This window comes from Mauremys mutica, chromosome 24 (genome assembly GCF_020497125.1).
Source record: "Mauremys mutica isolate MM-2020 ecotype Southern chromosome 24, ASM2049712v1, whole genome shotgun sequence".
NCBI lineage: Eukaryota > Metazoa > Chordata > Testudines > Geoemydidae > Mauremys > Mauremys mutica.
Window position 1 is genome coordinate 8,207,788 of NC_059095.1, and position 13,005 is coordinate 8,220,792.

At 57.5% G+C, this 13,005-nt stretch overlaps 1 protein-coding gene across 1 annotated transcript; it reads left to right on the top strand.

The window, feature by feature from the left end:
* The first annotated feature begins 1,285 nt into the window (after positions 1–1,285).
* On the top strand, positions 1,286–10,750 carry LOC123355980 (perilipin-3-like). Its single transcript, XM_044998878.1, has 8 exons — positions 1,286–1,427; positions 5,680–5,780; positions 7,129–7,297; positions 8,157–8,233; positions 8,836–9,133; positions 9,475–9,662; positions 9,864–10,067; positions 10,159–10,750. Exons 1-8 carry the CDS (start codon positions 1,289–1,291, stop codon positions 10,552–10,554), a joined length of 1,572 nt encoding a protein of 523 aa, XP_044854813.1. The 5' UTR covers positions 1,286–1,288; the 3' UTR covers positions 10,555–10,750.
* The last annotated feature ends 2,255 nt before the right edge of the window (positions 10,751–13,005 follow it).

Sequence of the window (13,005 nt, forward strand, 5' to 3'; positions counted from 1 at the left end):
AGAACGGGGGAAGGAATACCCCAAATCACTAGGGTGGGTGAGTGAAGATCACTGCACACAGCATCGGTACTGCAAAAGCAAGGAATGGCAGTGTTAAGATGGCTAATGTAATACCTTTGTGTTCCTCCAGCAGACCAGCTGCTATTCAACACATCACAACCTTATTGCTACACCTGGGAGGTGTGGAGGGGGGGGGTGTATGTAGCTGAGGCCTGGCTTAACAGAGGGAGGGAGATCTCATTTTTGGAAGCTAGAATTAGGGATGTAAATCAATCTGCAGGTTGAAACCAGAACGTTTGTGCTAAATAGGAGAAGCACATGGGTCAGCAGGCTAAGATGACACAATGCCTGAGTCCACTAAGAGGGAGAACATGCCGTGGCCTATTTACTAGGAATGAGATTTTTAAAAGGAAGTTAGGAATGTGGAGAGGAGGAAAAGAGGAAGTCAACCATAGTCAGTGTGGGGACAGCCTGGGCTGCACAGGGGTTGCTTCCTCCAAAGTAACCAAGCCAAAAGCGGGTGATGCAATGTATAGTAAATGCAATGAGCTGTACAGAAAGGGAGAAGGTTTTGCTGTCACTTGGGAGTTGTGATGTACCCTGCAGCCATCCCCCCGTGTTTGAGTCTGATCCACGCTGTAGCACAGCTGTATGCCAATGCTAACAATACCTGAGTTTGTGGGAAGCCAAGTGGAGAGAGATGGCAGAGGGAACCCCAGCCTTTCACTCAGCATCTCCTGGTGGAGCTGGCTGTCTTTGCACCCAGGAGAGTTCATAGGGCCAGAGCGCAAGGCTGACTCTTCTAGTTGGGAATACGGGAGAGCAAGGTTCAAGGCCCAGCTCTGCCCAGGCTGGAGCAAGAACTGGAAGCTGGGTCTCCTAGGCCACAGCTGAGAGCTCCAGCCAGCGGGCTACTGCTGTTCTGGGGGCAGAGTGGGGGGAGCAGTTCTTGTATCTATTGTCAGAAAAAATTCAGTGGTGACGTGCACTGGAATGAAAGTGAATTTCAGCACCCCCCCCCCATGTTTTCAGGCAATGGAACGGTTGTTTGCGTCATGGAGGAGAAGGATGCTGCTCACGCCCCTTCCGCTGCATTTGATGCTCAGTGTGCTTCGTAGCAGGAGGTGCCTCAACCCTCGGGCTGCCCAAAGCAGGCGCGTGCTGCCCTCTGCATTCTGGGGAGGGGAGCGAAGGCCCTGCCTGTGGTTTCCTCCCCTTCCCTGAGAGGCTGTAGCTGTGACACAATGTCATTGTGATGAGTCGTGACATGTCACAATGACTCAACAGCATGATGCAAGCAGCTGCCTTGGAGCTGGGTGGATTCCTACCAGGGTCCAGCTCCCTGCTGGACAGCTGCCCCCACTGGGCTCGGGGCTGGAACAGGCCTTTCCAGCCCCTGGCCAGAGGAGCAGAGACCATGGCTGAGGGTGAGTAGAAATGATTTTACGAAGGCAAAGTTGACACTCAGTCAATCTGATTACAAAGAGTCTGGCCTGAACTGGTCTCCTGGGTTGACGTCTGCTGCCGAATCTCCACTGACTTCCCCCCTTCTCGCCGCTCTAGGGAGCAAGTTAATGTTCCTGGCACTAAAACTTCCTTCCCCTAACGATTTGCCTTCTCAGCTCCAGCTGGTCTCACCCACCTGCTGCTGCTGTCCCAAGGAGACGCTGAGCAGACGCAGCCTCGTCTCACTCTTTCATGCACGTGTTCAATAGAATTGTCCGCCATAAATTAACAACATTCGCCAATTAGCCGGAGGAGTGAGCAAGAGCTGACAGCCGGGAAGCTGCGTTTCCCCTGGGCCGCTTGGCCATGGGGAGAAGCGGCTCTTGAGGGCAGCGGGAAGACCCAGGCAAAGGCCCGGCTAGGAGCCCTCTGCAGCGCCAACGTCTCTAGCACCTTCCATCTGACAGGGTTCAAAGCCCCAAGGGGCCACCCGCTCATCTCATCTGACCTCACAGGCCATCAGCCCCACCCAGCGCCCTAAACCCTACAGCCACAGAGCATTACAGCCTAGCAGAGCCTAGACGAGGATGCGCCACAGGCAGAGAACACGCGAGACCGAGGTGCCCGTATCCTGGCACATAACCCACATGCTGCCAATCTGAGCTGGGGGAAAACTCCTTCCTGACCCCTCAGACGGCCATCAGTTAGACCTGCGCCTGTGAGCAAGCACCAGCCAGCCAAGCACCTGAGAGGGCGAATGCTTCGTGCCACCTCAGAGCTCTGGCCCACCCCATCCAGTGTCCCATCTCCAGCCACGCCCATCCCCGATGCTTCAGAGGACGGAGAATACATTGTGTGGGGGCGAGGGGGGAATCCCTTCCTGAGCCCTGCTGGTGGTCAGCTGAAACCCCAAAGCATGAGCAATGGCCTCACAGAGCCCTCGTCCCACTGTGGAGACCCCGAGGCACAGGGAGGTGGTGTAACTGCCCCACTTACACAGCGAGTTAGCAGCAGGTCTGGGAACAGGGTCCAGCCCGCGCTCGGTCTCACGCTTTAACCACCACAGAACCGTAGGGCTGAAAGGGACCTGGAGAGCTCATCAAATCCAGCCCCCTGCGCTGAGACCAGCCCTGACAGGGGTTTGTCCAACCTGCTCTTAAAAACCTCCAGTGCCGGGGCTGCCACACCCTCCCTTGAACACCTGTTCCAGAGCTTCACTATTCGTATAGCTAGAAAGCTTTTCCTAATGTCTAACCTAACTCTTCCTTGCTGCAGGTTAAGCCCAGTGCTTCTTGTCCTGCCTTCAGCGGACAGAGAGAGCAATTGTTCACTGTCCTCTTAACAGATTTGAAGACGGTTTTCAGGTCCCCCCAGGCCCTGAGTCTTCTTTTCTCACGACTAAATGTGCCCACTGGTTGTTAATCTTTCCTCACAGGTCAGGTTTTTCTAAACCTTTGATCATTTTTGTTGCTCTCCTCTGGACTCTCTCCAGTGTGTTCACCTCTTTCCTAAAGTGGGGCACCCAGAACCAGCTGCAGCCTCACCAGTGCCAAGTAGAACAGGACACTTACCTGCCTTCTCTTACGTACAACTTTTGTCAATATACCCCCAGAATGATAGTAGCCTTTTTTGCAACTGCATCGCATGGTTGATTCATATTCAATTTGTGATCCACTGTAACCCCCAGCCCCCTTTCAGCCATACAACCACCTAGCCAGCCATTCCCCGTTGTGGAGCTGTGCAGTTGATTTCTTCCTTCCTAATTAAAGTACATTGCACTGGTCTTCATTGTTGAATTCAGACCAGTTCTCTAATTTGTCACGGTCATTTTGAGTTCTAAACCTGCCTCCAAGGGGCTAGCAACCCCTCCCCACTTGGTGTCATCGGCAAATGTTACTTACAAGCACACTCTCCACTCCGTTGTCCAAGTCATTAATTAAGCTATTGAATAGTATCAGACCCAGGACTGACCCCCGGGTGACACCACTAGATACATCCTCCCAGTTTGACAGCAAACCATTGATAGCTACTCGGCGTTTGGGCTTTCAACCAGTTATGCAACCATCTTACCGTAATTTCATCTAGACCACAGGTCCCTAGTTTATGAGAATGTCACTTGGAGTGTGTCAAAAGCCACACTGAAATCAAGCTATATCATGTCTACCCCCCCTGCCCCTCCACTCCCGCCCTCAGCCCCCTGGCCAGTATCCCTGTCAAAGGAGGAAATGAGGTTGGTTTGGCAGGATTTATTCTTGACAAATCCACGCTGGTTCTTCCTGCTAACCCTCTTATCCGCCAGGTACTGACTGATCGATTGTTCAATCATTTGTTCCAGTATCTTCCCACATATCGAACCACCCTGCCTTCTTTCATGAATGAGTGTTGGCAAAATGAACCCAGCCTTCCAGGAAACCTGCCACCCATCCACACCTGGGGTAACCGCGCCCTCCAGCCTGTGACACCCATGGCTTCCCCTGGGGAAACTCCCCTCCAACCCTGGCAGCTTCTTGCTGTCTTGGTCTGCCAAGCAGAGCGTTGCCTTTAAACCACCGCTGAGAGGCCGGGTGACCTGCACTGCTGAGAAACCGCTGTGGTATTCAACGAGCCAAGGGAATTCTCCTTGGACTGGCGCTGCGGCCTGCGGGGAAGCGTGTCTGGCCTCACAGCTACAAGCAGTGGGGTGTAGCTTCCCCGCAGCTCAGCTGGGGTGAAGGCTGCGCTCAGGCAAAGGCAACGAGAAGTGACAGGGACACGCAGCGCATATGGGGCCTGATTCTGGTGTGGGTCAGGATTTGATAGTGAAGTGACTAGGGCTCCCCGGGGTGTAACTCCAGTATAAGTGAGAGAATCACTAGTCGCTTCCTAAGACTGCAGCTTTTTCGAGGCCCCTGCCTCTGTCGCTCCCCCACCCAGCCCGTATTCCAGCCCTCAGCAGTCAGCACAGAGTCTCACTCAGATCTCGGTGCTGGGGCCGGGCGGTGGTTAGGTGCCAGTCGAGCAGGGACTGCTTTGTACAGAGTAGCTAACGGGGAGTTGCTCTGAGAGTTAAGCTCCATTGCCAGCCTGTCTGGAGCACTCGATTTCTGCCATACTCCCAGCAGCACCAGACGGGATGGGGCAGCAGCCTCGGCTGCCTCAGTGTTTTGCCATGGACGGTTCACAGATGAGAGCTGATCTATTTGCACTATAAGTGCCGGAAGATGGCTGAGTAACCCTGCTTTAACCAGTCAGATGCTGATGGGGTCCTGCTTGCTCCCCAAACACACACGGAAGTGGCTGTACGCGCAGACCCGTGAGATTCTCCCCCTCCCCATTCTCCTTAAAGCCCCCACCCGCCCCAAGGCCTGACCCATTGCACCATGGCGCCGTCACCTTTCCTCGAATGGTGCTGAAACGTCCCTTGTCCTGTCGACCCCCCCAGCCGAACCATCGTCCGCTGATGTTTTCCCAGCGCTGGTCTCTCTGGAGGGCAGGGATGTGAGGGATTTAGGCTCAGACAATTCTCTAACCAACACGGTTCCTTGACTCCCAGTACACGCAGCGCAGGGAGGACGACACTTAGGTTTGGTTGATATTAGAAGTCAGGCCAACATGGCTACGTTGGTGTGAAAAACCCACAGCCCTGACCAGCCCGGCTGCGCCAAGCTGCCCGCCAGTGCGGACGTAGCTCTGCTGATGAAAGAACACATCCATCCACATAGCTAACGTCCTGCGGGGAGGTGGCGTTCCTACGCGTAGGGAAAACCCCTGCCGGGGCAGAGGCCGCGTTTACATGCCAGCGTTATGCCGGTATAGCAATGCTGCTGGAGTCTTCATCGTGTAGACATGGCCTTAACCTAGCCTTTCCCCCCACAGTTCTCATTGCGCACCACCTGTTCATCCCCAGTGGAGACCGTTACGCACAAAAGGAAGGTTGGTCTCATGGTTAAGTGTGACTCCAGAGACCTGGGTTCTATTCCTGCCTCCACCACAGACGGTGCCCAACCTCGGGCAAGTTGTTAATTCTCTGCCTGCCTCAGTTTGCTCATCTGTAAAGGGGGATGATGATACTCCTGCTTTCTCCCCCTCCTTCACCTGTCTGGTCTCTTTAGACCATAAACCCTCTGGGGGCAGGGACTGTCTTTCACTGTTGACGTACAGCCCCTAGCGCAACAGGACCCTGTTCTGCTTTCTAGCTTGTCTGGGCAACTTTTCCCCCTGACCTACCTTATCTTCCCCATTCGGTCCCATCAGCAAGTCTGGATGTCACGTTGCCAGCCGGTGAAAATGGACCGAAGGCAGCTTCCTCCGACACTGGACTGAAGACGGCTTCGTTAGACACCAGGGAACAGCAGGTAGGTCTATCCTGGGCAGCCTGCCAGTGCCACATTGAGCCTGTGAATGGAGATGGAAGGTGGGAGGGGGGAATTTAGGGGTGAGATCCCTTGTACCAAAAGAAACACTCTGCACCCACAGTTCTAGTGCTAGCTGGCTGCCCCAGGGCAGCGGCTGGGACCTGGTGCCTGAGAGACAAGGCCCCGGGCTCTTTGTCTTGGAAAGCAGATTACACCGACGCACGGCCCACCCAGGGGCGGCAGGTTTGTATGATTTTTGCTGATGCCCAGAACGGTTCTGTGTTCAAGTCCTGCCCCCCCCCCACACCTGCCTAATGCTCTGGGAGGGAGTTTGGGTGTGGGCTCTGGGCTGGGGCAGGGATGGAGGAGTGGGGGCGGGGTGTGGGCTCTGGGAGTTTGGGTGTGGGGTGTGGGCTCGGCTGGAGGAGTGGGGGCGGGGGGGTGGGCTCTGGGAGGGAGTTTGGGTGCAGGAGGGGGGTTGGGGTGCAGGCTCTGGGAGGGAGTTTGGGTGTGGGCTCTGGGCTGGGGCAGGGATGGAGGAGTGGGGGCGGGGGGGTGGGCTCTGGGAGGGAGTTTGTGGGCGGGCTCTGGGCTGGGGCAGGGGCTTGGAGTGGGGAGAGGGTGAGGGGTGCAGCGCTTACCTTGGGAGGCTCCCGAAAGCGACCCGCACACCCCTCTGGCAGCGGCTCCTAGGCGGAGGGGCCAGAGGGTCTCTGCGCGCCACTGCCCACAGGCACTGCCCCCGCAGCTCCCATTGGTCGCAGTCCCCGGCCAATGGGAGCTGTGGAGTCAGCGCTCGGGGCGGGGGCAGCATGTGGAGACCCCCCTCCCGGGCCATAGGGCCATTTCACCCGCTTCCGGGAGTGGCGTGGAGCAGGGCCAGGCAGGAAGCTGTCTTAGCCCTGCTGGGGGTGGTGGCTGGAGCCCGCCGGGCCCTTTTAAATCGCCCGGGGCAGCAGGCGGGGCTGGGAGAGGCTCCAGGGCAGGCACGCGGGGACCCAGCTCTGAACCTTGGTGGAGCCAGGCCCACGGGCCCTGACTATTCCTGGAGCATGGGCACCACAGGCCCAGATAACTTGCCGCCCCTGGGCCCACCGTGGGGCTGGGCCGCTGCCCAAGGCACCCCGCTCGCTTAGAGAAGGGAGAGCCCGTTCCCACACCCAGGCACAGTGCGGCGGGAAGGGCCTTCCCCTCTCTCCCTGCAGCGCCCTGGCTCAGAAAGTCAGGACTCCCAGCAGGGGCAGAAAGCCCAGAGCCGGTCCCCCGGGTTGGAGTGGGAGCTGGTGCAAGTCAATCCTTTTTCCTTAACCCCCCGGCCACCCCCCCGGGGCTATTTCCCTGGGTTTAGTTTGCAGTGAACAGGGTGGTCAGCATGCCCTTGGTCGCCTCCGTTTACGAGCTGGCCCCTGCTGCCTCCTGCCCCAGCACCGAACCCACCTGCAAGCTGGCAGAGAAAGACGCGGAGCCCGGGGCCGCGGCAGCCGTCTCTCCTGCCCAGCTGGCTGCAGCTGAACGGGGTGAGTGAGTCGTGGGTCGGCGGCCGGAGCTTGGGGAGTAGGAGGGGAACCTGAGGGTGAAGCTGGAGATTCCAGCCGCTGGGAGAAGCCAGACTGGTTTTGATCCTTTCCCTCAAGGATTCTTGCACTGGGCGCTCCCAGGAATCGGGGCTCTCTCGGGGCGTGGCAGCGTCATTCCCAGAGTGGGGAGATCGGCTGGAACCAGCACACTAAGAACGGCAGCGGAGCCAGGGCTGCACCTGCGGCAGCACAGACTAGCTGCTCCGAGCCCGCTCCCGGCTGCAACCCTAGGAGCATCTTTGGGGCGGCTAGTCCGGCCGTGCAGCTGTTCTTAGCATGCTGGCTCAAGGACAGCGAGCTGGACCTGGGTCTGACGGGGACGCTCTCTGTTCGCCTATCACACTCTGTCATGGGTAGGGGCTCAGCGCCAGGCCCTGGGGAACAGCTGTTTGGGGAGAGGAAATTCCCGAGCTTGCAGGGTATTCACACTCCCTTTGGGAGCTTCCTAGGATGCAGCAGAGAGATCACGGGCTGGGGTGTCGGAGGCAGGGCTGGAATGCAGCCTGTCTTGCCTCAGGAAGTCAAGCACCAGTTCACGTCGCCTCTCTGGGCCTCAGAGAAGGGGAAACGGAAAGGGGCCGGTGACACTGGCCCATCTGCAGGGGACACACGCTGAGCCTGGGGGGTGAAAAGCTCAGGGCAAGTGGCTCCATGTGGAGCGATCGGCATTTAAAGCACACAAGGTGCCACACGCTCCATCTTCATGGACACAACCGCCCTGCAGCCTATGCCCGATCCCTCGGCGTCAGCCCAGCGCTCCACAACGGCTCATTAACCACCCTGCTGTCTGTCCCCACAGCTGGGCCAGCCAAGGAGACCAGGAGCAACGGGCTGGATAAAGGGAAGCTGCCAGCCCCTCCGCAGCCACGCAAGCAGGTAACCAGCTCTGCCTCCGCAGCCTTCTTGGGAAGGGCATCTCCCACTGAGAGACGAACCCAGCCCAGGCGCGGGGAACCATTAGGGCAAGCCGCCGTTGGGGCGGCCAGTCGCTGATTGCCATGGCAATGCTAGAACACTGACTGCTGTGAATCGCTGCTCGCTAGCTGCCTGTCTGGTACTGACGTGGCCTCCTTTTCCCTAGTCTCTGAGCACGTCACACTCTTTATCCAACCCCCGCCCCGAGGCAGGGCTGTTAGCCCATTGTACAGATGGGCTACGGAGGCACGGGCGGGCTAAGTGACTTGCCCAAGGTCACACAGGGAGTCAGTGGCAGAGAAGGGAATTCAACCCACCCTAACCATTGGACCTTCCTTCCTCGTAGGCCCAGGATCTGCTTGGAAGGAAGCAGTCGGGGGATCTCAGACACGGGAGGCAGCAGCGGGAGCCCCTCTTGCCTAGGCAGGAGGGTTGTTAGGGTCTTGGTGTGAAGGCCTCCCCAGGATTAGCTGAGGGAACTTGCCCTTCTGACCCACTGCCCTCTCCCTCCTCTGAGTCTCTGCCAGGTCTCCCTCCCTGACCCTAGCTACTCCTGCCTCCAGGTGGTGACGGACACAACAGAGCCGGACTCTTCCAAAGAGACAGAGGCCACGGCGGCAGCAGCCAGCGCGGCGAGCGGAGCAAAGGGCGCAGGGACCAGCAGTGGCCCCAAGGCGGCCCGGCCCAACGATCCAAGCCATCGCCACTTGGGGGGTAGCCCCCGAGCAGCCATGACCAGCAGCCTACGCAGCCTCATGAACTCTAGAGTGGGTCAGCTCTTCCTCCGCAGCGTGGACAGAGCGCTGGACAAGTCGGAAGAGCTGATGAATCGGTATCTGCCCCTGACGGAGAAGGAGCTCGGTGAGAAGCTGCCCGAAGCGCCGCTCTTCTCGGGGGTGCCCCAGATCTCAGCACCCTCCTCCCATTGTCCCCCCTCCCCACCGGCACTAGATGTCACCCCTTGGATCTGCCACTCCTGCCGCAGGTGGTCTCTGGACCTGCTTCCCCAAGGAACGCATTCAACAAGTTTCCTGAGGCTTTACCTCCTGGGAAGTTGGATAGGCCCAGATCCTCCAAGATGCAGTATCTGGGCTCCAAACGTCCATTGAGATCAATGGCACTTAGGGACATAAATACCTGTGAGGCTCTGGGCCATAATTCCTGCCTCCTCCTCAATGTGGTGTCCACTTCTCTCTCTCCAGCCGCACTCACAATGGAAGGGCTGGACGCCTCCACAGCAGAACACCACAGGAAGGGCTGCTTTGTGCGGCTGGGGTCCCTCTCCACCAGCCTGCGGAACCGGGCCTTCATGCTGATCCTGAATAAGCTGAGACAGACCCGGCAGAACACCCACGAGAACCTCTCTCAGCTCCACCAGACTATCAACCTGGTAAGAACACGCCCGGCCCTCTCCTCGGCCTGCAAACTGTCCCGCCTGGGAGCCGCGTGGCCTCGGGCTCCGCCCGATCGCTGTTATCGGGGACGCTCGCTCGGTTCGGGACGCTCGCCCCTCCCCGTCCAGCCTCCCTCTCTGCTCTCGGTCAGCTCACTGTGCCCAGCCTGACCCCACGGTGCTTTCTCCATCCTGCAGATTGAACACATCCAGCAGGAGAAGCGGCTTCCCGGCAGCCAGGAGAAGCTGCACAGTATGTGGGAACAGTGGAGCCAGAAGCAGGAAGTGGGTCTCCAGACCGAGCCAAGGGGCAGCAAGGACAGCGGGTCCTCAGCCTGCAGCAGCACGGATCACAACTCCCAAGCGAGCAGCAGCAAGGACAGAAACTCCACGCAGCTAGAGGTACCTTCACTAGAAACAGGGTCTAAGCCAGCGACCGCGGCGTCCAGGCAAACCTCACGTCACTAACTCTTCCTTTGCTGTATCATGGCAGGTGGAGTCCAAGACCTTGGCCATGTCCCGTAGCCTGTCACAGCAGCTGCAAGCTACGTACCTGAACCTCTTATCCAACGTCAGAGGCCTCCCCACACATCTCCAGGAGAAGATGCAGCAAGTGCATCAGAACATGGCGGAGCTGCACGGGTACTTCTCCTCGGCCAACTCCTTCCAGGAATTGTCCGGCAACGTCCTAAGCCAGAGCCGGGAGAAGGTGGCCAAAGCTTGGGAGGCCTTGGATGAAGTGATGGATTTTCTGTTGCAGAACCCTCCTGTAACGTGGCTTGTGGAATCCTTGGTTTCCCTTGAAGGGGAGCTGCTGGAGACAGAGGAGAAGCCGGATATATTGAAAGTCCTGAAACACTACGAGCCACAGGACTGCAAAGATGACTAGCTAGTCAGCTTCTGCCGGCAGACCAACCAAACCCTTTGAGCAGACAGAGACCTAACCCTAAACCTCTACTAGGAGCTTCGGTTTTACTCTAGCCCTCGTGGGATACCCCCCAAATATGACACACACCCCCCAAGTTAAATAGCCATATCCAATAAACGGAAGGCTTTGTCTTCCACGCATCCCAGATCTCTTCCAAGCCAAGACAGCTGGTGCCAGTTAGCTGGCTTCCTGTTCGTTGCAATTAAGGGAACACCTAACTAATTCTCTCTTCGGTGACCTTACTGTACATGTTTGTCCTTGGCACGGTTATATTCCCAAACGGTAACGCTCCTGGAATGAGTTATGGTCAGTTATTTCACCGAAGAAGGTGGAAGGGTAAGTAGTTGGCTCTCAGGTAGAGGAGAAGGTCTGCCTTTTAAGAGCTAGCATCCTAGGCCTGGTCTACACTGGGGGGGGGGTCGATGTAAGATACGTAACTTCAGCTATGGGAACGCCGTAGCTGAAGTCAACGTATCTTATTTTGACTTATCTCCCGTCCTCACGGCGCGGGATCAACAGCCCCCGTCGACTCCACGTCCGCCGCTCGTCCTGGTGGAGTTCCGGAGTCGACAGGAGCACGTTTGGGGATCGATATATCGCGTCTAGACGAGACGCGATATATCGATCCCTGATAAATCAATCGCTACCCGCCGATCGGGCAGATAGTCTAGACATACCCCTAGTCTTACCATTAAACTTGACTTCAAATGTCAAATGACTTCAAAGGCGATCTCAGCCACCGCTGGCCTGGAACCCAGGAACTGACCACCACCAGTTTGGGACAGGAAGTGATGGATAACGTAACTCAGCAAGATCACAGAGAGCATTTATTTTTAGAAGGTTCTGGAATTTGGCCAGGACAGCAAGATTAACCACCTCTTTTCTCTGCGTCCATGGGCCATGAGCTCTCAGAGCGACAACGTCCTTGCTAAAAGACAGCCCCACCCATGGGCATCTTGATGTGAACCTGAGGCACTGGCACGGTCATGACTTCCAGAGAAGAGCATCACCCACTGAATTAGCAACAGCGGCACTTCCTCCAGCACAGGGGTGTCCAGGGGGGGTGGCCCATTCACATTCCCTTCTAGCTTGTCCTGCTTAGCTCTGAGAGCTCAGCCAGTGGGTGGCTGATTTCCCACAATGTCAAGGAGATTCCTCAGGCTAAGGATGGACCAAAGCTCAACCCCCCGGATGGCCTAATCACCCGAAATACACACATAAAAACGAGGGGTCTCCTGGGGGCTGGACCAGCTAGACAGGGCAGGCAGCAACCCCCCTCTCATTTTCCCTGTGCCCACAACAGTCTCCTGCCCCACACCCTCTTAGTCTGCTTTGTGCCCCCGCCTCTAATTGCTGTTCCCTGCCTAGCTCCACACCCACGGTCTCCCTGCTGCCCGCAGGGCCAGTCTCTGCATCCACCTTTCCTCTGCCAGAGCCTCGCACAGTGATGAAGGCGCCATCTTGCCTGAGGGCGGCCTGACTTCCCCCCTGTTGACACTACGGGACGACGGTAGCCACCGTTACCGGGGCTCAGGCTCACTTCTGCCTACCAAGGTTAAGGGGCTATAAAGGCCGTTGTGCTGGCTTCAGGCCCATTGACATGAAGGCGCGATGGCGGCCATTTTGGCTACGGGAAAAATTTCAGCAGGAGGCCAAAACCAAGGAGAACCCTTTAAAAGCCACCCAAACATGAGGAGAGCTGGCGACATTTCTACCCTCCCCCCGTTCCAACGGAGTTCCCAGCCCCCAGCCAATTTCATTTCAGCTACCCACCTCCAACAGATGCCCTTCATCTTACACCCCGCTCCCCCCATCACAGCCCTTTGGACAAATCCCCCACCTCCCTCACACCCCACACTGTCCCTAGCACACAGATAGCCCCCCATCACCAAAGTAACTGAGCCCCTCACACTCCCCCCGCCAACCCCTCAGGCAGGGCAGTGCGGTTACCCCCACGGTGGAGATGGGGAACCGGAGCGGTGAGAGGCTAAGCTAGTCTCAGCAGGAGCCAGGGGCAGATCAGGGACTTGGGCTCCTGGTCTCTCAAGACTGAGGCTGGCACCCTAACCCCTGGGCCAGCCTTCCTCCCTCGAGGGGGGGACGCCTTTGCAGCTGTTTGTAGGGAGGGGAAGGCCGAGGGAGCAGCGGTGTGGATCAGTGGAGTCTCACCAGCCCCAGGAAATGGAGTGGAGGATCACTAAGGTGATCACCAGGCCTGGGCAGGTCCCTTCTAGCTCCTAGAATACAGGGTGTACAAAGATGGCTTGAGATCACCTTGAACCCCGACCCCGAGCATAGGAGCTGAGTAACTACGAATCAGGCCCTAGTGGTGAAACTCACCCCCATGTAGGTCCTGAGTGAATTTGGGCCATTCTTTGCAGAACACGATTGCGGAGGTCTAGTGCTCTGCCA